General features: G+C 43.7%; 1 protein-coding gene across 2 annotated transcripts; it reads left to right on the top strand.

Moving 5' to 3' along the window:
• MAPRE1 (microtubule associated protein RP/EB family member 1) lies at nucleotides 1–27,853 on the top strand. 2 transcript variants are annotated; one of them, XM_032350973.1, is made up of 7 exons: nucleotides 1–108; nucleotides 6,033–6,156; nucleotides 13,632–13,777; nucleotides 16,764–16,971; nucleotides 19,640–19,761; nucleotides 24,346–24,498; nucleotides 26,111–27,853. In XM_032350973.1, the coding sequence occupies exons 2-7, from the start codon at nucleotides 6,036–6,038 to the stop codon at nucleotides 26,165–26,167; spliced, it is 807 nt and encodes a 268-aa protein (XP_032206864.1). In that variant the 5' UTR covers nucleotides 1–108; nucleotides 6,033–6,035; the 3' UTR covers nucleotides 26,168–27,853. The 2 variants fall into 2 exon arrangements, with proteins under 2 accessions (XP_032206864.1, XP_032206865.1); XM_032350974.1 differs by lacking the exon at nucleotides 1–108 and adding an exon at nucleotides 347–656.

Here is a 27,853-nt window from a genome sequence, read left to right as displayed (position 1 = left end):
CGTGTGAGGTCATCGCGCGGGCGGGCGGGCGGGGTCGGGCGGTTTGAACGAGACGAAGACGGAACCGAAGCCGGGCACGGGCAGTGGACGCGGTCCTGCCGAGAGCCGGTGAGCCAGCTAGCGGGCACGGGGCGGCGGCCGGGGGACTATCGGGTGGGCCTCGGGACCGGCAGGCGCCGGCGGGCCCTGCGAGCGGTGCCTGGACGGCTCTCCACAGCAGTGCATATCGGGCCGGGTGGGGGGAAGGGCGGGGCCGTGACCCGACGCGCGGGCTGGGCTGGGGGCGCGCGCTCAGCTCTGCCAGGGGCGGGGCCTCGGGCCGGAAGTGGGGGCTTCCCCTCGAGGGCGTGGGGGCTTCTGGGCCGCGGCCTAGGTGTGGGACTCGGACAGCGGTGGTGAGAGGTTCCGGGTTAGTTGGGCCGGGGTAGGGTGTGTGTGTGGTTCTAGTGAGTCCTTTTGGGAGCTCTGGCGACCCCCACTGTAGGAGGCGGTGTCGCCTGATGGTCAAGAGTTCGGTTTGGAATTCAGACCGTGGTTCCATTCCCTGCTGTGCGACCTTGGGCAGGTGCTGAACCTCTCAGCCTCAGTTTCCTCATCTGTAAGACGGGGACAACGATAAGACTGCGGAAAGCTCTTGTCACAGCACGTGGCAAAAAGTAAGAGCTCAATGGTCTCCTTCCTTTCTTCACTGGGCATCTGTTGGGCGCTGTGCTGAGCAAAGGCCTGTTCTCCAGGCGTCTGCATTGTGGTGGGGAGACAGATAGGAACTAAGGAAATGAATACATGAACAGGATAATTTCGTATAATTACTATGAAGAGAGTGTAACAGGGTGATATGAACAGTGCTTTTTCAGTCCCTGCTTCACAGCTGCCCTGAGGTGCTTAAACAGTTTGGCCTCTCCCCCATTTTGAGGATGAGCATCCTGAGGCCTGTTGAAGGGAAGGTACACCAGGCCTAGCACTCACTTACCTGTTGGGGTGTTGTAAGATAATAATAGCAGCTCTTGGCTAATTGGGCACTTGCAATGTGCCAAGCATTGTGTTAAGTGCTTGATGTGGCATTGTATCATTTAATACCACACTATCTCAGATTCTATCTTCATTTTACAATTAAGGGATTGAGACTTGGAAAATTCAAGTGATTTACTTCATGCTGTCCAGCAGTTGGCTGAAGCCACATCTGTGATCATGAGTCCAGGCTTTCATCCTCTATATTATGCTGTCTCCCAGAGAGCTAGTGTGTTTCCTACCAGTGTGCCATTGGTGGTGCTGTGTCAGAGTGCCCAGCATGGTTTCTGGCACAAAGAGAAGCTTAAGACTTGATGTGCTTTTCACTGAAGTGTTTTCGCTTAAATTCTCATTTAATTCTCACCACCCCTTTGTGCAGAATATGTTGTTCATCTTTTACAGGTGAGCCATTTGTGATCCAGAAAGGTGAGGTGTTTACTCAGGGTCACGTGGTTGTCTTCTGGCAGTACCTACCTCCTTCCCTCCCTCCCTCTCTTTCCATAGGGCTCAGTAGGATGCCTTGAACGTAATAGGGTGTCCCTCAGCCAGCATCCAGTCAGAATGGGTTTGAGAACATGGTAGGAGAACTGCTGAAGGAGGAGAAATACCTGGGGAGGAGGTAAGAGAGCTTTTTCAAGGCAGTTGAACCCTGGATCATGGAGCCTTTTAAAGGTGAGGCTTGAACAGTGGTTGTGGGGTTTCCATTGAGGCCAAGCAATGAAATCCTTAAGGAGGAAGAGTAAGCTGTAGCTAGCTGTAGCCATAGCTCTGAGGACTAGACTGTTTTGACTGCCTGGAAGAGCCAATTAATTGGTTGAGTCGGTAGATGTTTATTGCATATCCACAGGGTGCCTAACCTCATGTATTTAGTGGCTGCAGAGTTTGTGGAGCACATGGGACCAGGTATTAAGGTACTGCAAATGAAAGAGTTTTAAATTATATGATGATGAAAGGCCATTAACATTTTCTGAGCTGGGGTGTGGTCAGGAGACACACGTGGCTGAACCAGCTGCTTAATTTTATGGTAGCATGACTTATACAATAGTCAGTGTATGTATGAATGTCACCAAAATAGTTTACAAGTACTTAGCCTGGGACAATTTTTTGTTTGGATGTGTCTCTCCTTGGTTCTTGATAATAGTATTTTGCATACAGTATGCATTTCATTTATCCATTCATTTTGGATTTTCAGTCGGGGAGACACTTGATCTGATTTGTGATTCAGGAAATTTGCTGTGGTTGCTGTGTAGGGACAGATTAAAGTGGTGAGACTAACATGAATGCTGCTGCAGTGGATCTGGATGAGAGATGGTGGCAGGTCTTGGGCACTGTTTTTGGCACTGGAGGCAGGAGGATGAGTGGGACTAGGTCCCTTCCTACCCTGGATCTTGTTTGTTTCATACCTATTGTGTGTCACATACCATGCCAAGTATTTTATGTACCTTATCTCATTTAAACCTCACCTCGTAGTTTTTAGATAGGTGGCATTAACTCATAAGATAACTAAGGTGTACTGAAGTTGAGTAACTTGCCCAGAGTCATACAGCAAAAGAGTGACAGCTTCACACTCAAACCGAGGTCTTCTTGGCTTGAAATCCTCAGGTCTTTCCATAGAGCAGATTGCCTCCTGGCTCAAATCTAGTCTGGGAATGATTCAGAAATGAGAGATAATGACAGTCCAGTGTGATAATGCCAATTGTAGAGGTTTGTATGAAGTGCTGTGGGAACTGGAATTAATTTCCCAGTGGAGTCAGAAACGAAATTGTGTTGGGTTTCTTGTATAAAATGGTTTTATCGGGGCACCTGGGTGGCTCAGTGGGTTAAGCCTCTGCCTTCGGCTCAGGTCATGATCTCAGGGTCCTGGGATCGAGCTCCACATAGGGCTCTCTGCTCAGTTGGGAGCCTGCTTCCCCCTCCCCCTCTCTCTGCCTCTCTGCCTACTTGTGACTTCTCTGTCAAATAAATAAATAAAATCTTTAAAGAAAAATGGTTTTATCATTGGAGTTTAAAAATATAAGAGTGTTGATGGTTTACTTTCTGAAAAAAGCTTATATAGATACAGTTTTCTGTCTTTGATAGTGTCCTGCCAACCTGAAAACAAATAGCATTTACTGAGTGCTCACTGTGCGAGGAACTGTGCCAAGTGATGGGCAAATATGGGATGTGAGGGCACAGACCTGGTAAGTTATTTATCTTGCCAGCTCTCAGTCACCCCGCTTATAAAAAGGGGATTGGTTGGGTAGATCTCTGTCTCTTCCAGCCCTCACATTCTTTAACTATATGACTCAATGAGACATGCAGGAGACTGGTATGGGAAGATCAGTTCATACTCTAGGCACTAGGTGGATGGAAAGAAGTGCCACAGGAGAGCATGGGCTCTCATGATGGCTCCAAGTTTGCTCTTGAGTTTCTTTTTTTTTTTTAATTTTTATTTATTTATTTATTTTTAAGATTTTATTTAATTATTTGACAGGCAGAGATTACAAGTAGGCAGAGAGACAGGCAGAAAGAGAGAGGAGGAAGCAAGCTCGCCACTGAGCAGAGAGCCCGACGTGGGGCTCGATCCCAGGACCATGGGATCATGACCTGAGCCGAAGGCAGAGGCTTTAACCCACTGAGCCACCCAGGTGCCCCTGCTCTTGAGTTTTTACCTCCCGCCTCCACTGGTAATATTGGTGTCTCAGGAAATGAGGGAAATTGTTAAGTGTCAAGGTCACTATGAAATCTGGTGTTTTTATAGTTAGTTGTTTGTCCTCATGGTAACTGACCAGGGATTTCATTAAGTCTGAATCAACCTGCCCCTCCGTCATTGCTTGAGTTTTCCTTTCCCACTGTGCTCTACCAGCAGTTGGGGTGCTTTTTCAAATATATTTGAGCAAGAATTCCCATCTGCTCCAAGGTTCTTCTAGCTGCACTGAGAATCGAATTGACATGAGACAGATTGACAGGAGAAAATAAAACTTAATAGGTGTATGTACAGAGAATGCCAAAGACAGGCAAAATGAGGTCTGTATGTTACTCTCAGAAGAAGCAGGTAGGGGTCTGGAATTTCAGAGGAAAGGAAAGCATTTCACAGTGATAAGAGTAGGTGTTTGGCAGTTAGATGTTTGCCCTCCCATACGATGGATCACTTAGATAAAATTTAACTGGGAAAGACCCCCAGTTGATTCTTCTATGTGGTTACCAGAGGGACAAAAATTTTTTGGCTAAACAGGGTCTCCAGTGCCTTCAGCTCAAAATAATCCACTTGCCAAAGTGGCATGTTCGGGTGTGGGGGCTGGGTGTCCTGCACTCCTTCATAGACTTAAAGGAGAGTGAATTCTCCCCTCTTTAAATCCCCACAATGGGTTTCTTAACAATTACAGAATAAAATTGAAACTCCTTACAATGGCTGGCCAAGTCCTAACATGATCTGGCTTTTTCTTTTCCCACTTCTGTTCCTCCTTCTGTGCCTCCCTCTTGCTTATTGGGTTACAACCACCTTTCACATCTCCATGTGGCTGCTTCCTTCTGATTGTTAAGCTCAAACGTCAATTCAGAGAGACTTTTCCCTGACCACATTACCCACCACCCCCATTTTCTAAATGGTCGATAGGAAATGACATTTGTTGGTGTATTTGGTCCGTGTCAGACTTTAGTACTAGAACATGAACTACCTGTGGACAGGCAACTTAACTTGTCCCTCTTGCTTATGTGTTTCCTTGGCTCTTGAACAGTGCTTTGTAAACGTTTGTTGACTGAATGAGGATGATGGTGGCATAAACATTTAATAGCATTTTAAGTTATTATGTTTCTGTGTGTTTGTTGTTTTGAATTTGAAAGCCTGTGGGGCGCCTGGGTGGCTCAGTGTTAGGTGTCTGCCTTCAGCTCAGGTCATGATCCCAGGGTCCTGGGATCCAGCGTGCTCCCCGGTGGGAGGCCTGTTCTCCCTCTTCCACTCCCCCGCTTGTGTTTCCTCTCTCGCTGTGTCTCTCTCTGTCAAATAAATAAATAAAATCTTTAAAAAAAAAAAAAAACAAGCCTAGCAGAACAGTGAGGGGCAGCATTTGCTAGTGGCAGGGAAAGAATGTGTCTTGCAGGGCTGGGCAGGTTTGGCTGCCAGTTCCCAGGGCTTCTAGGTTGAGCCTCTCTTTCCTCATATGTAAAGTGAGGAGAACGAGATGAGCCTTGTGGGGAGTTGGCAGAGTAAATGACAAGTATCTGTGAAGCTCCTCAGGCATCTTGTCCCCAGGTGGTTCAGGAGAGTGTTGGGACCAAGGAGCCTTCACTGTAAGGTCATTTCCCACCACGTTTGTAGTACACAGGTTTTTGAAAAGTTTATTTACTGTTTTGCTTATGAAAAGTGGATATTTAAAGTCTTTAAAGAAAAGTTGGAACATAACGAAAAGTATGAAGAGGAATTAATAAAGGCCCACCATCTGAAGGAAACTGCTGTGAATATTTTGATACTAATCGATAAGTTTTCTGAACAGAGAGCGTTGTTTGTGCATCAGCTTCCTTCATAGGGCATTTTTTTTTTAAGGTTTTTTTTATGAGTGCAAGAGAGAGTGTGCATGAGAGAGTGAGAGAGAGCATGAGCTGGGGGGAGGGTCAGAGGGAGAATCAGGATCTCTGCTAAGCAAGGAGCCCTATATGGGGCTCCATTCATCCCAGGGTGACCTGAGCCGAAGACAGGTGCCTAACCAGCTGAGCCACCCAGCACCCCCTTCACTGAGCATTCAGTCAGTCATCTCTTTACTTAGTGTTTCTGGTTCCTTAAAATTTAATACTAATGATATTAGAATGGGGCCTAACTTTTAGGTTGGTAGGGGTTGGGCAGTTCATTTAGGGTTATGCCTGTGTGTGGCAGTCCAAGTTCATGGCTGGAATCCTAGTGTCTGATTTGGTCTCTTGGGGAAGAATGCGAGGCTTAAAAATTTGAGTCTACTACAGGTCTGCTCTGGGTGACTGACTCTTCAGGAAATGCTTGCTCTCCCTTGTGTACCTAATAACGTAAGCCCTCCTCTTTTCCTCTCGTGCTGTAGAAGATGGCAGTGAACGTATATTCAACATCAGTCACCAGTGATAACCTAAGTCGACATGACATGCTGGCCTGGATCAATGAGTCTCTGCAGCTGAATCTGACGAAGATCGAACAGTTGTGCTCAGGTAAGAGAAATCCACTAGACTATTTCTCCAGGAAAGCCTGCAGGTCCTTCAGGAATGTACAGGCCTGTATCTGACCTCAGAGGCCACAGGTTCAGGTTCTGTGTCCGGGCTGCCCTGTTTCTTCCTTTTAGCCCTGCCCCAGTTCCACTTCTAGAAGGAGCTGTGCTGAGGGAGAGTGTGCTTCTTTGCCACCATTTTGACATTCTGAGGCCTGTCGCTTAGCCCAGCTTCTCCATCTGCACTCTTGGGCATCCAGATTTGAAATGTTTCCTTCAAAGATGACATTTGTAACTGTTCTAGTTTATATTAGTTTTATCAGTAGCATGTCTTATTCCCAAGTAGTACAACACAAAGTCAGGCAAATGCCATTTCAGCCACAATTTTATTAAACTGTTGCTTAACGAGGATATTACAGAGAGGTAATGATTTAAGACAAGAGTAGAAACTTTTTTTCCTCCCCCGTGTATACTTTTTTTTAAAAGAATTTATTTATTTATTTGACAGAGACACAGCGAGAGAGGGAACACAAGCCCGGGGAGTGGGAGAGGGAGAAGCAGGCTTCTGGCTGAGCAGGGAGCCCTACACGGGCTCTATCCCAGGACCGTGGGATCATGACATGAGCTGACGGTAGAGGCTTAACGACTGAGCCACCCAGGCACCCCTCCTGTGTATGCTAATTGACATTGAAAAAACTAGAAGAAAATAAAAAATGCCGTTAGTTCCATTATTCAGAGACAACTGCTGTTGGGCTGTTTTCTTTAACTTTTCTATGCACGTTTATATATTTGTGTATTTTCCAGGTTTTTTCACTTGACTCTATTGTGGATATTCTCTAGTGTTATTCACTATCATAAAAATAAGTTGTTTTTAATGACCTTGTGCTATTTCTATGGTATTCTGGAATTAATATGTTTCTGATTTGGGAACATTTAGGTGACTTCTAATTTTACCATAGTGATTTCTAGAAATAGAATTACTAGATCAGAGGGTATGAACTCTAGGCTCTTGGTAATTATTTTTCGTGAAGATGTTATTGGTTTCTACTTCCTCTAAAGACTTCCTGTCTCATCTTTGGGGGTTCTTCTGACTGCCCTGGACTGTCTCACATGATAAGGATTGTGTTGGAATTACCCAAACTGGGTCTACCAGATAGAGGTGGGGTTAAGAGTATGCCAGAAGGATGAGATGTATATGTTGCTGCTACTTCAATTCTTACCGTATTTGTGGGAGAGAATTAGAATTATTATTGGGTGTAACAGTAGTCATTTGATTGAACACTTATGTGCCAGGGTCATGTAAATGCTTTCCCAATATCTCTTCATGCAGTTTTCACTATATCTCCCATGAGGTGGAGATGTTTATTAACCCCAGTTTACAGATGAGGCACTGGGCTTAGAAAACTGAGTAACAAGTCCTGAGTTATAGAACCGAGAACAGAATTGAGACTCGAACCTTTGTTCAAATCAGGAGCCGGGGTTCTTCAATCCCCATGCCCTGCTCGGCAGGGGCTCAGACTTTTCCTTTACTGGTGCCATTTGGATTTATGTATGTATTTATGAATGATTTTATTTATGATTTTATTTTTAATTAATCTCTGTATCCATCGTGGGGCTTGAACTTTCAATCCCATGATCACGAGTGCATCCTCCACCAACTGAGCCAACCGGGTGCCCCCATTGCTTTTAGGGTGTCTGGGTGGCTCAGTTGTTGCGTGTCTGACTCATAATTTCATCTCAGGTCATGATCTCAGGGTCATGGGAGGTGCCGAGGGGGGAGTCTGCTTGAGAGTGTCTCTCTCTCTCCTGCCCTTCCCCTGCTCGTGTGTGCTTGCTTGCTCTCAAATTAATAAATACAGTTAACTGCTTTCATTTATATTAAATAAAATGAATTCAGTTCTGTTCTTCCTTATTTTATAGCTGGATCCTAGTCTTGCTCTTAGTTTCATTTGCTCATCTTGTTCCATCCTCTGTGAAGGTTAATCTCCATTTTGCAGATGGTTGGGGAGAGGCTCTTTAGGAAGTTGTGTAGTGAAAAGATGGTGTGCATGAGTCATGCTAGTCTCTTACTCGTTACTTTAGTTGTGGCAGGCACAGGTTAGCGTAGGCCCAGGTTGTTAGCCTTAGACCCGTGCTGTCTTCCCCCCCAGTTTCTGTTTCCTCAGTCCCATCACCACATCCTCATTTGTTTGAGGCTCTTAAAGCACTTGCTTGTCCCGTGTTTTCTGACTAATGTGGGGATGAGGTCATCCCAGTTTTCATCAGGGCCAACTTTTTCACCAGGAATTTCTCCCTAAAATTTACCTGTTTCCTTAAATATACTTTGAAATATATTTTTCTTAATTTAGATTTCTTCTTTTAAAGATTTATTTATTCTCAGAGAGAGAAAGGGAGAGAGCATGTAGGTGTGGGTGGGGGAGGGGCAGAAGGGGAGAGAGAATCTTGATCAGATTCCTTGCGGGGCTCGATCTCACAGTACTGAGATCGTGACCTAAGTGGAAATCAGGAGTTGGATGCTACCGACTGAGCCACCTAGGTGCCGCTAGATGTCTTTTCATGTGTAGGTAAGTGGAACACATATGCTCTGGCTCCAGATTTAACCTCATTCAGAGAGGGAGCTGTTGTGGGTAGTTAGAACTGTGTGTGAAGAGGCTTCAGTGTGCTCTGAGCTGTGTGATTTTGGACAACTCCTTTAATGTTCTAGTTCCTCATTTTAAACTGGGGTAGTTGAACCAGGCCCACCTGTAAAAATAGCTCTCAGATACGGAGTCTGTGCCAGACCCTGGATGTGAGTGTAGATCTCTCAAGGGAGTGTGCATATGCTCATCTTACATACAAGGAGACTGCCTGTGGGGCACAGCTTATGCATTGCAGAGCCTGGTTTTGAACCCAGATCTTTCTCACCACAGAATATACACTCTTTTGGCTGCATACATATCTTTTTTTTTCAAGTTGTATCTTTTTAAAAGAAGCATTTGGAAGAGAGTTAGACAAATGGCAATTACATATAATTATTGCAATGATATTGTCTCATTGAAAATCCCTGTGAAGAATTTCAGCTTTGCAACCTACCTGCCATTTTTCTTACCCTGGATAAAGTGCTTTTCCATAGCAGAGAGCGCTAAGTGCAGGACACTTAACTATGATTTGTAAGCAAACTTTATTCATTCATAGCTAGTTTTCCTCTGAGAGGTATATACGACTTCTCTCCAAGTATGTAGATGGTTGCATGGTGTTTCACTTTGATATTTAGAAAACGAGGACTCAGTTTTCAGTGTGAGGCCAAACAGGATGAGCTGCAGACACGATGTCCCTGTGGAAGGCCTGCCTGCCGCTGGGGCATCGGAGTTCTGGAGTAAGTGAGGTTCCTGAGACCCTTGTGTTTTCTGAGGCCTAAGCAGAATCCCAGTAGCCTTTAACGCTGCTGGTCCCTCCTAGTCTTATCTCTGATGAGCCGAGGATAGAGCTGACTAGAATTTTCTACGAAACCCAAGCCTTGAAGGGTAGGAATAAGTTTTTCTCTTGGGAGCACAAAGCTCTGAGGTCCTACACCATTAATGTGCTGGTTGCCTCTGAAATGGCTGAGGTTTGTCAGCATTGTGACCCCACCCTGCCCCGCCCCACCTGCCCCAACAGTGAAACAAGTCTTTGCTTGGCTCTTGTTAGGTAAGGTGAGGATAACTTTCTGTCATAGTTGGTAGGTTGTTTAGAGATTCATTTCTACTCCATAGTCTGGATAACTTTCTGTCATAGTTGGTAGGTTGTTTAGAGATTCATTTCCACTCCATAGTCTCCTTGTGTTTGCGAGCTAGTCATCAAGTATTTTGGAAAGATAGTCATCAAGGAAAGAATGATTTGGATGAGGGATTACTTGTATCAGAAAGGGGGGATGCTGGTTGTTTTTTGTCAGCCAGTCCTCTGTTCCCTCACTTCCATTCCATGTTCAGGACCTTTGCATGTTTCCAAGGGCCCAGCACAGTTCTTTGAACCTGTAGAGTGACCCTCACTGAGTGTTTTCGACTCCCCCTTCTCTTGTCTTCTCTGCTCTAGCCTGGCCTCCATAGTTCCTATGCTGCATGGATTAGGAGACATGCATGGTGTGCAGACACTCCGTGGCATATGCTAGATTTCCTTATTTCTCAGGCAGCTGGTGTGCTGATTGATCGCTTCTACTATTGGATATAAAGGTTGTTTCTGTTTCTTACTCCTGTGAATAAAGTTAGCATAGCCAGTTTCATAAGTGAATCCTTGCCCTATTCTTTTTAAATTACTTTCTTAGACTGAATCCCCCTGCCCATGTGTTTATCGGCCATTTATACTTCTTTTGTGAATTGTCCCACTTGCTTTGTCCATTTTTAATGAGGTCTTAGTTTTTCCTTCGGTATCATCTGTTTCAGCAAGTTGCAACGTGGCATTTATTTTCCCCCATCAAGGAGATGCTTCTTTATTCAGCTGGAGGGTATTGTAAGAGGATGTCGTGACACTGTGGAAAAGAGCAGTAGATAGGGAGGGCAGGATACCTGGGATCTGGTCCTAAGCTTTAGTCTCTGGCCCTGTGATCTTGGGCCACAGTTTTTTGTCCTCCATTTTTAAATTATAATGGCTCTAAGGATTCTTCCAGCTCTAAAATAAAGAACTATGATAGTTCTTCAAGCAAATTTTTTTCTTTTTAAAATATTTTATTTATTTGATAGAGAGGGAGGAAGAGCAGGGGGAAGAGGGAGAAGCAGACTCCTGACTGAGCAGGGAGCCCATCAAGGGACTTGATCCCAGGACTACAGGATTGTGACCCAAGCGAAAGGCAGACATCCAACCAGCTGAGCCACCCAGGCGCCCCAAGGAGGTTTTTTGTGAGAAGCAGATGACCATTGCTTTCAAGTGGTTTGGTTGACTTTAGTGGGAAGTCAGTGGCTGGCCTGAAAATAGTGTGTATTTAGTAAATGCATATTACTTTGCTGTTTCAGAAAAATACCTTTCACGTATAACACAGTGCTGTGGATATAGATGCCTAGTAGATTATTGTGTGTGCATGCATGCGTGTGTTTTGAGTTGATTTGTATGCATCAGGATCCAAACAAGATCTGTATATTGCAGTTGGTAAATTATGACTTTAAAATCTCTTTTAAAATATAACAGGGGCACCTGTGTGGTTCAGGTGGTTAAGTGGCCAACTCTTGATCTCAGCTCAAGTTTTTGATCTCAGGGTCGTGAGTTCAAGCCCTGTGTTGGGCCCTATGCCAGGAGTAGGGCCTACTTAAAAAAAAAAAAAAAAAAAAAAAAAAAGTAACATATTACCCTTCTTTATACTATTAGTTTGTTAAACTGGGTCATTGTCCTCTAGCATTTAGGAAGCTATTTGTGTCCCTATTTTAAAAATATAAATATTGCTAATTCAGTGCCTGGTATATAGAATTCCTTCAGTATATTTTTATTAGATCCGGAAGTAAATTTGGCACCTCGAAAACCAGGCTTTCACTTTTTTTTTTTTTTTTTTTTAAGATTTTGTTTATTTATTTATTTGACAGACAGAGATCACAAGTAGGCAGAGAGGCAGGCAGAGAGAGAGGAGGAAGCAGGCTCTCTGCCGAGCAGAGAGCCCGATGTGGGGCTCGATCCCAGGACTCCGGGATCATGACCTGAGCCGAAGGCAGAGGCTTTAACCCACTGAGCCACCCAGGCGCCCCAGGCTTTCACTTTTTGATGCTTTTTTTCTACTCAGAATGTCACTTTGGTCATGGAGGTGCTTCTGCTCTTTGCATCTTCTTTTCAAAAATAATGATGGTGGCACTGTTTATGCCAGAACTGGCAGGGAACCAGATTGATCTGATTTAAAGTAAGTTGAATATGCATATGATGGTAGTCTCATTCTGCAGAACACGTTTTGCTTAGTCACCGGATTTTTTGCCTCTTTCCCTGGCTGTTTCCTTTGGCACATCAGCCCTGCAAGGGCACTAAGTGCACAGTGAAGCCTGCACTATCTTAGGAGAGTGCAGTTCGGTAGGCATTAGAGAAATTACATTCATGGGAATTCTAAGCCCCAAGAAAATACTTTTGGGGAGGCTGATGGGAAAAAATGAGCAAGTGGGGGAAGGAATGGAATTGGAAAGAAATGGGATGAAATATATGTAGTTGTTTTCTATAGTTGCTTTTAAAATAAAAAAAATTAACTTTGTTTATAAACTGACAGGCTAAGTTTATTTAGAGATGTAAAACCTCAGGGAGACAGACATCTTAGAAAAACATTTATTTAACCTAGGTCAGGGGATGACTCTTTGAAATACTTGGGAAATCCCTCCTCCTGGCGGTCGGGAGGAGGGTGTATCCTTGCAAAACAGCAGACAGAATCACCTCTTTTTCCCTTCGTTCTCTTCTAGGGGTTCATTTTTCCTTGTAGTAGTCATTTTATTGTCGTATTTGTTTCTTTTTTTTTTTTTAAAGATTTTATTTATTTATTTGACAGAGTTCACAAGTAGGCAGAGAGGCAGGCAGAGAGAGGAAGAAGCAGGCTCCCTGCTGAGCAGAGAGCCTGATGTGGGACTTGATCCCAGGACCCTGAGATCATGACCTGAGCCAAAGGCAGAGGCTTAACCCACTGAGCCACCCAGGTGCCCCTGTCGTATTTGTTTCTTACAAAGTTTTAACATTTCATAGGAACATTTCTTCTCTCCTTATCACAGGCTTCCGGATTGCAAGTATGTTAGAACTTAGGTGAAACCAGTCTTGTTATAGATTTTGAGAAATTGACTCTGACGTCAAGTGGTATTGAAGTTTTTGGGTTTTGTGGTTCACTTTTTTTTTTCTTTTAAGTTGTTGTAAGTAAACTGCCCACAACATGGCTTGAACTCTCAACACCAAGATCAAGAGTCACATGCTTTACCGATTGAGCCAGCCAGGCACCCTATTATAGGTCTACTTTACAACTTTTTAAATTGTATGTGGGTTAAGTAGGTTTGGGTAAAAGTTCATGCTGCTTCTTTGTTTATTTATTTTAAATATTTATTTATTTATTCTAGGGAGCACATGGGGTGGGGTTGGGGGAAGCGGGAAAGCCTCAGAGGGAGAGAGAGAACTCCCCACTGAGTCTGGAGCCCAACCTGGGGTTGGGAGGGGGGTGCTCAATCTCACGACACTGAGATCCTGACCTGAGCTGAAATCAAGAGTCAGATGCTCAACCAACTGAACCACCCAGGCACCCCAGTTCATCCTGCTGCTGTTTTTTTTGTTTGTTTTGTTTTTTAAGATTTTATTTGTTAGAGAGTGAGAAAGCACAAGCAGGGGGAGGGACAGAGGGAGAGGGAGAAGCAGGCTCCCCACTGAGCAGGGAGCCTGATGTGGGGCTCAGTCCCAGGACCCTGAGATCATGACCCCAGCTAAAGGCAGACTCTTAACCGATTAAGCCCCAAGGCACCCGATCCTGCTTCTTTAATCGTAGTATTTAATGACCTAAGTGTGTATATTAATCTTCTGTTTTTCGTTCAGGTGCTGCCTATTGTCAATTTATGGACATGCTGTTCCCTGGCTCGATTGCCTTGAAGAAAGTAAAATTCCAGGCTAAGTTAGAACATGAATACATCCAGAACTTCAAAATACTACAAGCAGGTTTTAAGAGAATGGGTGTTGACAAAGTAAGTAAATTTTACTTTCATTTGGGTGTTTCTTAATTAGAAACTGTTACTAAGGATGTAGATGTTGGCCTGTAACTTTGGACATTTTCTACCCGCCTCCCTCAGTTTATATAATTAAATTTTCTCCAGCTAAAATAGGATTTATTGGGAGCAGCATTTCTTTGTACCCTTCTACCCCAGTTCCCTGTTGTCCTCTCCTTTATTTTGAAGTTACTGGTGTCTGGAGGAATCTGCCTGTAAATCTGTATTCACGGTTTTTAAAAAAATAATACTGTTTAATCTTTATTAGTCTGAGATTTAATCCTTTTATCTCTGGATTTACTTCTATAAAGCATACCATATGATAGAATAAGTAGTTCTAAGAGAAGAATCTAGAATTATTGCTTTTTATAGTAGGGTACAAGGAAGATCTTTTATGTGTGCTGACAACTTCCCTTTTGCCCCTAAGGATATTTGAAAGTAACAGAAACATAGTCTACCAGGCTTCATTAGGACAAATATTATCTCTGTTTTAGTAGATAATGTATTACACAAAATTAAGTAACCTCTCCCCCCCACCATTTTTCTTTCTTTTTTTTTAAGATTTTATTTATTAGAATGTGAAAGGAGGGAGGAGCAGAGGGGGAGAGACAGAATCTCAGACTCCATACCAACCATAGAGCCTGATGGGACTCAGTCTCATGGCCCCGAGATCATGGCCTGAGCTGAAATCAAGAGTTGATACTTAACTGACTGAGCCACCCAGGTGCCCCAGAATAGTTTATTCTTTTAAGCCATTTTATGAGGAAATGTTTTTTTTTTTTTTTTTTTTAAAGATTTTATTTATTTATTTGTCAGAGAGAGAGCGAGCGAGAGCGAGCACAGGCAGACAGAGTGGCAGGCAGAGTCAGAGGGAGAAGCAGGCTCCCTGCGGAGCAAGGAGCCCGATGTGGGACTCGATCCCAGGACGCTGGGATCATGACCTGAGCCGAAGGCAGCTGCTTAACCAACTGAGCCACCCAGGCGTCCCGAGGAAATGTTTTTTAATAAAGTTTGTAGTCATACCTTAATTATCTTGCTGGTGTATCTGGTCTGTATTTACTTAAAAATCAGTCTTTCTATAATATATGAAATATGTATTTGTATTGAATGAATATCATTTAGCTACCCGGCATAGTTTGGTGTAGCTTATATGCAGTAATTTTTCTTTTTATAGAATCGCTACTTTATTTTTTTGAACAAGGAAACATTTTTTTTTCCTCTCAAGGATTTTATGTATTTATTTGAGAGAGAGAGAGAGAGAGGGAGAGAGACAGCAAGAGACGGAACACAAGCAGAGAGAGTGGGAGAGGGAGAAGCAGGTTTCCCGCTGTGCAGGGAGCCCAATGTGGGCCTTGATCCCAGGACCCTGGGATCATGACCTGAGCCCAAGGCAACCGCTTAACGACTGAGCCATCCAGGCGCCCCATGCATGAACAAGGAAAATTTCTAAAGCATACAAAAGTAGAGGGAATAGTGTGATGATCTCTCATGTATGTCACCAGTTATCAAATGATGGCCAGTTTGTTTCAGATATCCCTTTACCCCACCTGCTGTACTCACAGATTATTGAGAATGAGTTCCAGATAACACTTCGTTTATAAATGTTTCAGTATCATACAGAGTAATTTCTTAAAATTCTATTTATTTGCTCAGAGAGGTGGATATAGTTCAAAATATTACGTACATTCATTTTTTTGTTTGTTTGTTTTATTTATTTATTTGATAGAGAGAGGGGGAACACAAGCAGGGGGAGTGGGAGAGGGAGAAGCAGGCCTCCCGCCGAGCAGGGAGCCCGATGTGGGCCTCGATCCCACCTTGACCGAACCACGGAGGTGCCCACATACATTCATTTTTATAAAAGTATCATTGCAACTGGAATCCTTGATGAGTTAAAAGATAGTTAAACTCTGGCCGACAGTCCAATAATTTGAAGTAATACCTGATAACAGGTATTTTGTACAATAAAAATGTTTACAGGATTATATTTTAATAGGTTTGGAATTACTTGAAAAACATACCAGGGCACCTGGGTGGCTCAGTCAGTTAAGCGTCTGCCTTTGGCTCAGGTCATGATTCCAAGGTCTGGGATCAAGCCCCCACATTGGACTTCCTGCTCAGCGGGGAGCCTGCCCCTCTCGCTCCCTCTGCTGCTCCTGCTGCCTGTGCTTATGTGCACTCGCTGCCTTTCTCTCTGTCAAACAAATAAAATCTTAAAAAAAAAAAAATAGAAAAACACACCATTTTGTAGAAATCTGATCTGGGACAGATTATTACCTTCACCTATTTTTTTAAAGATTTTATTTATTTATTTGACAGAGACAGCGAGAGAAGGAATACAAGCAGGGGGAGTGGGAGAGGGAGAAGCAGGCATCCTGTGGAGCAGGGAACCTGATGCGGGACTTGATCCTAGGACCCTAGGATTATGACCTGAGCCACCTTGGCGCCCCACCTTCACCTGTTTTTAAGACAGAAATTTACCCCCCCTGCCCATCTTTTTTCTTGATGAAAATTTTTTCCAGCTTTTTTGAGATATGATTGACAAGACAGAATTTTCTTTAACACAGTTCACTGTAGGTACCTGTGGTTGGTTTGTGCTCTGGGTTTCCTACTTGGTGATGGGCACTGTGGCCATGCAAGTTGCCTGGGAGATTTACTCTTCAGTGGAATGAATGTCTTATGATGTGCTTGGAATGTGTGTATGTGATTAATGTATAATATGTGTTCTTTTGCATTTCTGATTCCTTTTGATGGGGGGGTTGGCAGGTCTAAGTACTTTGTGGAAGGCAAACTGTTTGAAACTTGCTCTATAAACTTTCAGGGGCTTACTTAGCACCAAGTTCTTGCCTCTAAACATTTTTTTTTTCTCCTTTTGGTAGAGCTTTATACTGATTTGATGCATGGACACGTTTGATGCTTGCCAAAGACCTCTTGCTTTGGGCTAAATAGTCTTGGTATTTTTCTGCAGATAATTCCTGTGGACAAATTAGTAAAAGGAAAGTTTCAGGACAATTTTGAATTTGTTCAGTGGTTCAAGAAGTTTTTTGATGCTAACTATGATGGAAAAGACTATGACCCTGTAGCTGCCAGACAAGGTCAAGAAACTGCAGTGGCTCCCTCCCTTGTTGCTCCAGCTCTGAACAAACCGAAGAAACCTCTCAGCTCTAGCAGTGCAGGTAAAACTACAAAACAAAAACACCATTTCCGCACAAGAGTATTCCAAGTATTCGTTAATCATCTGTTCATTCAGCCTTCAGCCAGAGGGTTTTGAGCCCCATAAACTTAGGGAGATTAAGGAGCATAATCCCAGCCTTGTGGCAGGATTATGATTGTGGCATCAGGCAGACCTCTGTTTGTTCCTAGGTCTCTCTAGCCCTGTTTAAGCCACTTTATCTCTTACCCACAGTTTCTTCCTCTGTAAAATGGGAATTTTGGTATTTGCCCCAGAGGGTTGTTCTTGAGGTTTTGAATGAATTACTTTATGTAATGTTGCCAGTAGTCTTTAGTTGTATGGGCTAGAAATTCCTCAGGTTAGCTCACAAAAGGGAGCCTTAGTTTGGACACAAGGCCTTTTCACAGGGCCCTGAGATGGGAAGTTACAACCAGACTGCAATACCCAGGAACTGACGGAGATTTCTAGGTCTCTTAGGAACTGTGCTTGGCTCTCTGCATCATCATTCTGTCTGCAGACCAGCTTCCTGTGCTTATTGTGGGCTTCCCTGGCCTCTCTAGAATTTGAGCTGCTAAGTGGCTTTGGCTTGCTATGATGCCAGCAGAATCTGGGAGGCAGTTTTTAGAGACCTTCTCTAAAAGGTTTTGGCTTGGTAGGTTTCCCAAAACCTCTTTGCAGTTGCGTATTCGTGGAACATTTGTATACCTAGGGACAGGGCAGATGTTCTTCAGATGCTAACTTCTCCTTTTCCAGAAGAGGAAAGAATATTACTTAATGAGAGAGAGTCTGAACTATCTGATAAGTAGAGAGGGGCATTGTGTACTTTCTAATTTTTATAGCTTTATTGAGATATAACTCACTTGCCATACAGTTCACTCATTTAAAATGTACATTTGCATTCTTTTTAGTGTATTCGCAGATATGTTCAGCTATCGCCACAACCAATTTTAGTACGTTTTTGTTACTCCCTAAAAGAAACCTTGTTTGTGTCCCATAGCAGTCACTTCCCATTTTCCCTTAGCTCTTCCCTCCCCCACTCAACCCCAGGCAACCACTAATCCACTTTGTGGATTTACCTGTTCTGAATGTTTCACACAAATGGGGTCATACAATATTGGTCTTTGTGTCTGGCTTTTTAAATTTAGCATTATGTTTTCAAGGTTCATCCGTGTCATAGCACCTGTCAGTACTTCATTATTTTTAGTGGTTGAACGATACTGCATTGTATGACTATATCACATTTTACCTTTTTATTTTAATTTTTTTTGGGAAACAGAGGGAGAGAGAAAGAATCTTCAGCAGACTCCATGCCCAGTGCGGAGCCTGATGTGGGGCTTGTTCTCATAAGAGAACGAGAGAACACTGAGATCATGACCTGAGCTGAAATCAAGAGTCAGACGCTTAACTGGCTGAGCCGCCCGGGGGCCCCCACATTTTATTTATTCTTTAGCTGCTGATCATTTGGGTTGTTCCCCCCCCTTGAACTGTTAGGAATAGTGCTGCTTTGAACATTCCTATACAAGTTTCTGTGTGGGCCTATGTTTTCATTTCTCTTGGGTATAAATCTGAAGATATCTACTTATGGAGCACAATTTTTTGGTCATATGGTTCCTCTGTTTAACCTTTTACAGAACTACCTGAGTCTTTTCCAAAGTGGCTGCACTGATTTATATTCCCATCAGTAGAGTGTGAGGGTTCTGATTTCTCCAGATACTTAGTGCTTAGCTTGCTAGAATGGGGATCTGCATAGATGCTGGGAACAGGCAAGTGGAGATTTGCAGTAAGCATTTAATCTTGGGGATAAAGATATACTAGAGATCACCCAGAGGAAGTGCCTGTATCTGCAGGTGAAAGCCTTACAGTTATTGAACATTTTGGGGTGTCAGGAAGATCAGATATTTCTAAGCCTGGCATCATGTACAGCTTTACAGAATAATTGCTAAAGAAATGATTAAAATCACGAACCATAAATTTACCTCAAGGTATCCTGTTCTTGATTATTCTTGATTGTTTTAACCACACTACTCTTTCCTTACTTTGTCAGCTTTTGGTTCTATTCACAGAGAAGTCTGTAAGTCCTAGTCAGGGCACTGCTTTCCTCTCCTAACCCTCCCAACCTCCTTTTACAAGGTGAGCAAGATGCAGGTTTTGAGGTAACAAGTGATAAGATCAGTCTGCCACCCTTCTCTTCCCAAGCCAAGGAGTTTGAGGTTCTAAGATGGGGGACATCTTATTTTCCAGATGGGAGACGTTGGGCACCTGGCAGCAGCTGGGACTGTGAGCCCACTCCTGGCATGAAGTTTGTCTTTGCTCCACGAAGTTACCCTCTGTGTGGATTTGGTTGGAGCTAGGTTAAGGTAGATTGTTGGTGTGTGCCAGAAGGACTGTGTTGCTTTCAGATGATAGTGCTCTTTACCCCAGCAGAAAAAAAAAGACCTCACAGAGGGACTCCTTCCCAGCACAAAAGATGGTGGCTAAAATTGGTACTTAACTCTGCTGCCATAGAAACCGTTCTGGGCAAACACGGGAGTGTGGTCTTGCATGCTGGGCTCTCTACATTGGGTCCCTGCACAGCACAGCTGTGGAGGGCCGTTGGTCACAGGCTCCTCTTGTCTGGTGGGTTTTTTATCTTGAAGTTTCTCTTCTTAAAAAAAGCTCTGCTGCTCTCTCAGCTCCACAGAGGCCCATTGCAACACACAGAACTACTGCAACCCCTAAGACTGGCCCGGGTGTGGTGCGAAAGAACCCTGGTGTGGGCAACGGGGATGACGAAGCAGCCGAACTGATGCAGCAGGTAGGCACCGCCTCTGTCCGAGACAGGAGTCGCTTCAGGAGAAAAGGTGCTGGGCAGCCCTGACCAGGGGGAGGCGTGTCTGTGTTCTTGGAGGAAGGCCTGCCTTGTCCCCCTGCTGAAGCAGTCCTCGGCGTGAGTTGTGAGCACTTTGGGTGCTGTGTGGGAACTGGGAGTGTGGGGGTGTGGGTGGAAGAGTGGGATTGGGCGTGTCTAAGATGTGTTAGTGTGACAGAAGCCGGTGTCTTTGGAAACCCGCCTGTACAGTAGAACCGTGTCGAAGATCTCCGGAACACCTCTCAGCGTTCTGTGGGATACACAGAGTGTCTCTTGAATTTTGGCTCTGACAGAAGATAAAGGAGAGTTTCTTTCTAAATAGTAAAAAAGATTCTGCGGTGTCTGTGCTGAAATCCTGGGTCACTAGAGATCTAAGTTAGAGTAGAACTGGTGTGGAAAACTCTTCTGTTCTTATTTGTTCTGTGATTTGGAATGTATGCTTCAGGATTAAATATCCTGAAGGTACTTAGCAGAGGTCTCTGGATCTGAACAAAATTTAGACATTTTTTCACCAACCCTTATAGTTTTGTTTGTTTGCTTTTGGGTGATTTTCTTCATTAATTCCAGTTTTAAAATCAAGGTTGCTCTATGATTCCTGTGTGTTTGGAATTGAATCCTTTCACTTTCCTGAAAGCCAAGTCTTAAAACCTAGGGGCAGTGGCCTCACTTGAACCTGGAACCTCTCATGACCCTAGCCCTGCTCCTAGGAGATCAGGACCTAAGAGCCTGCCCAGAGATGATATTTGTTTGTTTCTTTTTTGTTGTAGTTGTTGTTTCTTTGTTTGTTTTAAAGATTTATTTATTTGACAGACAGAGACCATAAGCGGGGGGCGGGGGTAGCGGGGGGAGCTGGATCCCTGCTGAGCAGAGAGCCCGATGCAGGATTCCATCCCAGAACCCTGAGACCATGACCTGAGCTGAAGGCAGAGGCTTAACCCACTGAACCATCCAGGCGCCCCTGTGTTTTTTTTGTTTTTTTCAGTCTTTTTTTTTTTTTTTTTTTTAAAGATTTTTTATTTCTTTATTTGACAGACAAAGATCACAAGTAGGCAGAGAGGCAGGCAGAAAGAGAGGAGGAAGCAGGCTCCCCGCCAAGCAGAGAGCCCGACGGCGGGGCTCGATCCCAGGACCCTGGGATCATGACCCGAGCTGAAGGCAGAAGCCCTAACCCACCGAGCCACCCAGGCGCCCCTTTTTTCAGTCTTTTGATTTGTGTGTGCCCTGTGCTTCTAGGTGCTGATGTTAAGGTACCTTATCTGGGCCACCATCCCCATTAGTGTGGCTGCCTTGAGTACCCTCTGGGGACTGTCACTGTGAAGTACAGAAATCCTGGAGAGTAAGGAGACTGCACTGTAACTGTCGGTTTCTAGGCAAGGATGTGCACAGGAAGCATAGGGAAGAACAATGCCAAGGCTGGGTGGCCAGCCCGGGCTTCTTGTACTCTCTAGGAGAAGATGCAGCGGATTCTGTGGGACTGCTGCTCTTGGCACAGCTAATGTCCTGTGTGGTGGGGCACAGGTTTTGGGTTGTATAGATTTGGGGATTTTTCTGGCTCTGTTGCTTCTACTTGGGGCAAGTCAGTTAACCTCTCTGAACTTACTGTGTTGTGTTGCGACTTACTTTTCTCATAGTAGTTGAGCTGATGTTATGTCAGGTCCCTGGAATGGCATCTGGGATAAAAGAGGAAAATGGCTGTGGATAAAAAAACAGTTGTGATTATTATGGTTCTTGTCCATGGTCTTGATAGAGCAGAATAGATTCTGGAGTGTCTTTTTTAAAAAGTTCACGTGAGTCAGATTGTCTTCACAAATGTTAATAATAAAAACAAAAATAATGGACATTTTTAGAGTGGTTTGCCCTTGTTCTAGTGAGTATTTCACTTCTGCATTAGCCCTGTGAGGTCTCACAGATAGGGACAATGTGCCTGGGGAGGTTAAAATGACTTACCCGGAGGGTGGAGTCAGCTGCCCAAGCCCTGTCTCCAGAGTACTGAGGCTTGTGTTTTTTTGTTTTTTGTTTTTTGTTAATATGAAGGTTTTTTTTTTTTTTTTTTTTTTTTTTTAGGTTTTCTCCAGGCTGCCGGGGTCCTTATCTGTAACACCCTGTTACTAACTCCCTTGGCTCTTTTACCTGGTCTGTCTGGCCTCTTGGAAGTATTTGAATTTGTGGCCTTTGACAGAGGTGTGGAGGTCTGGGAGACGTAAATGATGTGGGAAATAGAGCCAGACCAGCTTCTTAGGGCAAGAGGACAGCGGTGTATTCTACATGGATTACCTCATGCAGCAGCTCTGCATTCTTAAGGCATCCTGGAGTTTACTTTGAGTTGATTTGAGTCCAGAGCAGTACTGTTCAAGAGAAATAGAATGCAAACCAGAAATGTGAGGCTCATACGTAATTTTAAAATTTCTAGTAGCCACGTTTAAAAAAAGGGAAAAGAAAAACATGAAATTTCTTCTAATAACCCATTACCCAATGTATCCAAAGTATTACCATTTTAACATGTAACCAATACAAGTAATCGTCAGTGAGATACTTTATGCTTGAAGACCGTACTAGGTTTTTGAAATCCAGTGTGTATTTGTGTGTATTTAATATTTGCCGCCTGTCTCAGTTGCATTGGCCACATTTCAAGTACCCAGATAGCCACTTGAGGCTCCTAGCTACTCTGTTGGCCTGTGCAGGTCCAAAGCATTCTCCTTAGGTTTTCTAGGTTATAGCTATTACTTTACTACAAGAGAAGGTTTAAGAGTGGCATTGATTACTAGCCACAGAGTTTTAACAATCTCCTAGGTAAGCATTTAAAGGAATGGGCAGCGAAAGCCAGTGACTTTCAGTGTATACTCTCTGTTTCTTGTGGAGATATATATATATATATATTTTTTTTTTTAGATTTTTATTTATTTATTTGACAGAGATCACAAGTAGGCAGAGAGGCAGGCAGAGAGAGAGGAGGGGAAGCAGGCTCCCTGCTGAGCAGAGAGCCCGATGCGGGGCCTCGATCCCAGGACCCTGAGATCATGACCTGAGCTGAAGGCAGAGGCTTAACCCACTGAGCCACCCAGGTGCCCCTCTTGTGGATATATCTAATTGAATGATATCATGGAGGAAGCCTGCTTTGGCCCCTCAGTGGAGCCCAGAAGGCTGAGTTCTGGTGCCCTTGATGATGTGTAGGCCAAGGAAATTGGAGTGGGTTTGTGAGGAAGGCACTAGTGAACCTTGAGTGATGGACTCCAAAGTGTAGCATACCTTTTGACTTCCCTTTACTCCCAAGTCACTAATGTGATTAGTAGGCCTCTTCCCTGGCTCTTGGTTCTTAGATCTCAAGATTTAAGGCAGATTCCTATTGCTGGGGTTGGTCAGCTCTCTCCCTCCTCCCCCTTTTTAAAAGATTAATTTATTTTAGGGTGAGCTCGGGGAGGGGCAGAGGGAGAAAGAGGATCTGAAGTGGTTTCCTCGCAGAGCCTGATGCAGGGCTCGATCTCACCCTGAGACCATGACCTGAGCTGAAATCAAGAGTCTGACTCTTAAACTGACTGAGCCACCCAGGTGCTCCAGTCTTGCCCTTCTATCTTTTATCCTGTCTCATACTCCACTTTGTGGCTGATAGTTTATTTCTATACATGGTTGTTTAATTATTTATATTATATTAATTTCATTGAAATTCTCAGGTTTTTTCTTTTTTAAAGATTTTATCCATTCATTTGACAGAGAGAGCGAGAGAGGGAACACAAGCAGGGGGGGAGTGGGAGAGGGAGAAGCACACTTACTGCCGAGCAGGGAGCCCGATGGGGGGCTTGATCCCGGGACCCCAGGACCCGAACTGAAGGCAGACGCTTAATGACTGAGCCACCCAGGTGCCCCTGAAAGTCTGTTCAGAACCTTGATTCTGGTTTGGTCTCTTCAGGCCTTTGATGATGAACATTGAAATTAAGTAATTGACAGAATGGTCCTGGTGGTTCTGAACACCATCTCTGGATACTTCTTGACTGCAGCTTATGAAGAGGAGTTTTCTTCCACCCTCCGATGGGACTTGATCCCTTTGGCTATCTCTGGCTTCCTTGTGAGGCCATGGAGGAGCTAAAGCAGCTGTTCGCTTCAGTTTTTGCAGCTGGTTCAGAAGGTTGGACTAGATGATGATGTCTGTGGTGCCCTTCTGGCTCTCAAAATTCCCTGCTGCCTGAATTGCGCTCAGTATCTGCACCTTCGTTTTCCTAGCTCGGCCTTCCCTGTGGCCCCAACCTGTACTTGAGCAGTACTGTTCAAGAGGAATAGAACGTAAACCAGAAATGTGAGGCACATACTTAATTTAAAATTTTCTAGTAGCCACGTTTAAAAAAAGGGAAAAGAAAACCATGAAATTTCTTCTAATAACCTGTTACCCAATGTATCCAAATTGATACTAAACCGAAGTGGGTTTTGATCCATGTTAGTGTGATGGAAGACCACGTCTTCGTTTGGCTTAGTGGTTTGTCTGATATGTTATTGGTATGTAAATGCTGAGTATCTCACCCTTTCCAATGTCTTATGCAGGTCAACGTATTGAAACTTACTGTCGAAGACTTGGAGAAAGAAAGAGATTTCTACTTTGGAAAGCTAAGGAACATTGAATTGATTTGCCAGGAGAACGAGGGGGAGAACAACCCTGTATTGCAGAGGATCGTGGACATTCTCTATGCCACAGATGTACGTGTTGACACCAGGATTTTTTCTTGCCATTTTTCCAGACAAAGTTAATTTTATCTGGTTGTTTTCAGCAAACTCAGTGCTAGTGCTTGTCCTGTTTCAGGATAGCAATTCATCAAAAGACTTTGACCTCTCAGAGTCATTCAGAGGTCATCTCTGCTCAGCCTCAGCCTCTGCTTTGAGGTCTGTGAGCCTTTGAGGCAGGAATAGGACAAGGAGATGGCTGGCTTGCCCAGATTCTGTGGTTTATGGCCGCTGATTGGTGATGAGTGCCACAAAATGCTCTTAACCCCACCATCCCCACTCCACCCCCTGCAACTTAGACCTCTCAGCTCCATTTTATCAGGCCCCCTGGCATGACCTGGGAACCACGCTCATGGCCTTTTTTGATGTCCCCTGCCCTTAGTTGTCGGATTGTGTCTTTGTTCCTCCTGCCCTGGAGTGTGCTGGTTCCCATTTCCTCTCAGTACTTTATGGTCTTGGGATCCATGTGTATTATTACACAGCTGAATCTGCTGATATTAATCATGACATGCTAGCTGATCAGGGAAGACTGATTTTTCCCTACATTTAGGATTTGGTATCTTGCTATGCCCATTGTTTAGTGGCTTTGCTTATTTATAAATCTGCACACCTAGTAAGGTCTATAGGATCAAGTTACAGTGTATAAGTGTTTTATAGTATGCTTGACAGTATGCAAATATAAGGAAATATTGATATTGTCATTAACACTGTTCTCTAAATATGCCAATGAATTTCGGGGGATGAAGACAGATGACTGAAAAGATGGTACTTTGTTCAGTAAATCCTTATTCTGGGCTTGCTCTTTGCCAGCTTCAGTGAAACAAAGATGATGAAGATATAGGGGTCCTTGGTCTAGTCTGAGTATTATTTTAGTGGCGTTCTATCTTAAGTAAATTCAGCTGTAGAGATTTAGTTGAAGAAAAAAACCGTGGTGGTCAAAGGGGAATTCTGATTTTTATGATGCTGTAGCCGTTATCACATGCCAGAATGCCCTAGAGTGTGTGTGAGGTGGAAGCTGCAAATCGGCTGTGTCCTGTACCATTAATGTTGGATCAGTGTTGGCAACTACTGTGGGATTATGAGTGTTTTGGGTAAACCCACAATACCCACAGTGGCATGCATGGTCCTTAAGTGCCATCAGAGGAAGGTGTAAAGAAAAGTTGGCTCTGTAGACAGCTTATTGCAAGGAGATTGTGTGGTACGAAACTTTTGTGATGACTTCAGGGGTTTTTGAAGGTTTATTTTCTTTTTTAAAACAACCTTATTGATTGACATAATGATGTAATGAACTGTACCTATTTAAGTACAACTTGATGTGTGAAATCATCACCATAATCGACATAATTAAGAAATCCACTTTTGAAGATAAGTTTATGCTTAGTTTTTGCCTTTTGTGAGATGTGTTTCCACTGTCTAATAAAGTGGTGGTCACGTGGCCTTGTGCTAGTAAATGTCAAATGTGCGGTAGAGATAGGAAGAGCAGTTGACTTTGAGAGGCTGTAAATACGAGGAAAGTGGCCCTACGGTAGAAACTGATCCTTCATTTGGTACTGAGTAATAGCTTTTCCCTCTCATTTTCCCATTTTAGGAAGGCTTTGTGATACCTGATGAAGGGGGCCCACAGGAGGAACAAGAAGAGTACTAACAGCCTGGACCAGCAGAGCAACATCCGAATTCTTCACTCCAAATCATGTGCTTAACTGTAAAATACCCCCTTTTATTATTCTTAGAGGACTCACTGGTTTCTTTTCATGAGCAAACAGTACCTCTTCTTAAAGTGCACTTTGCAGAAGTTTCACCCCATTTCCAATGAGTTTGAGTTAGGAGCTTTTACCCTGTAGCAGAGCAGTATTAACATCTAGTTGGGTCACCTGGGGAACAAAGAGGCTGACCATGGGGCTCACCGAGTGGACGCTGGTAACACTGATTGCTGGAGAAGGTGTTTTTATGTGATACACTGAGGTGGAGACCTCAGAGAAATGTAAAGACTGATTTGAATTTTAAGCTAATGTGAAATCTTGGCAGAGAACGTTTTAATAAATAAATGCCTTAAGAGTATTTAAAATATGCTTCCATATTTCAAAATAGAAAATGTAACATGACAGGACATTTTCGTGTTTGACATTGTGTCTGGGAAGGAAGGGCCAGACCTCTGGACCTTTGGAATCTGCTGTTCATAGGCCTTGCAGGGTTGCTTGAATCCTCAAAGGCCTAGACCTTGGCCCAAAAGGAGAGTTTAAAAAGTTGCTCTGTAAAGCCATTTGGTGTCCTTGACCAGTAGTATCCCTGCTCTAAGAAGCAAGAGGCATTGTTGCCTGGATGAATAGAGGGTGTGTTTCAGCCCTGAGATGTTTGAGTCGAAGAGCTTGAATTTCATTGAACATTTCTCTGACGATTTTTCCAGTTACCCCTGAAATTTCTATGTATTGTGTTTTTTGGGAGATGAGGTGTGTCCAGTTTTTAAATCTAACAACTACTTTTGGGGACTTGCCCACATCTCTGGGATTTGAATGCGGGTCGTGTCCCATTTTACTGTCTTTTAAGTTTACATTGAACATGTTTCTCTTCTCTGCTCCCCTTGCCCACTGGGGACTCCTCTTTGGCTCCTTAAAGTTTGCTGCTTAGAGTGTAAGTTCAGCAGGCAAGTGGTCACACTGCAAGTTCTTTCTGGACCTCTGGCAAAGGGAGTGACCAGTGAAGGCCATCGCTACCTTGGGATCTGCAAGGCTGGGTGTTCTCGGTACCTGCTGTCCACCGCCCTCCACTGTTATCGGAATACTTTGCCAGTGCACTAATCTCTTTGGAGATAAAATTCGTTAGTGTGTTACTAAATGTTAATTTTCTTTTGCAGAAGATACAGTACCGTGTCTGAATTAATTATTAATATTTAAAATATTTCATTCCTTAACTCTTCCTCATTTGCTTTGCCCCTGGCCTATTCAGTTCCTTTGTTTGGCAGAATTCTGCAAAATGTGTGTCACCCACTACTGAGATTGTTCAGCCCCTGATGTATTTGTATTGATTTGTTCCTGGTGGTAGCTTGTCCTAAAATGTGTGTAGAAAGCAGATATTTTATGATAAAATTGTTGTGTAGTGCATGCTCTGTGTGGAATTCAGAGGAAAACCCAGATTCAGTGATTAACAATGCCAAAAAAATGCAAGTAACTAGCCATTGTTCAAATAACAGTGGTGCTATTTCTCTTTTGTGGCCTTTTAGACTTTTGTTGCCCTAAAATTCCATTTTATTGGGAACCCATTTTCCACCTGGTCTTTCTTGACAGGGTTTTTTTCTACTTTAAACAGTTTCTAAATAAAATTCTGTATTTCAAGA

Source organism: Mustela erminea, chromosome 7 (assembly GCF_009829155.1).
Source record: "Mustela erminea isolate mMusErm1 chromosome 7, mMusErm1.Pri, whole genome shotgun sequence".
Lineage (NCBI taxonomy): Eukaryota > Metazoa > Chordata > Mammalia > Carnivora > Mustelidae > Mustela > Mustela erminea.
This window is presented reverse-complemented; position numbering and strand designations above follow the sequence as displayed.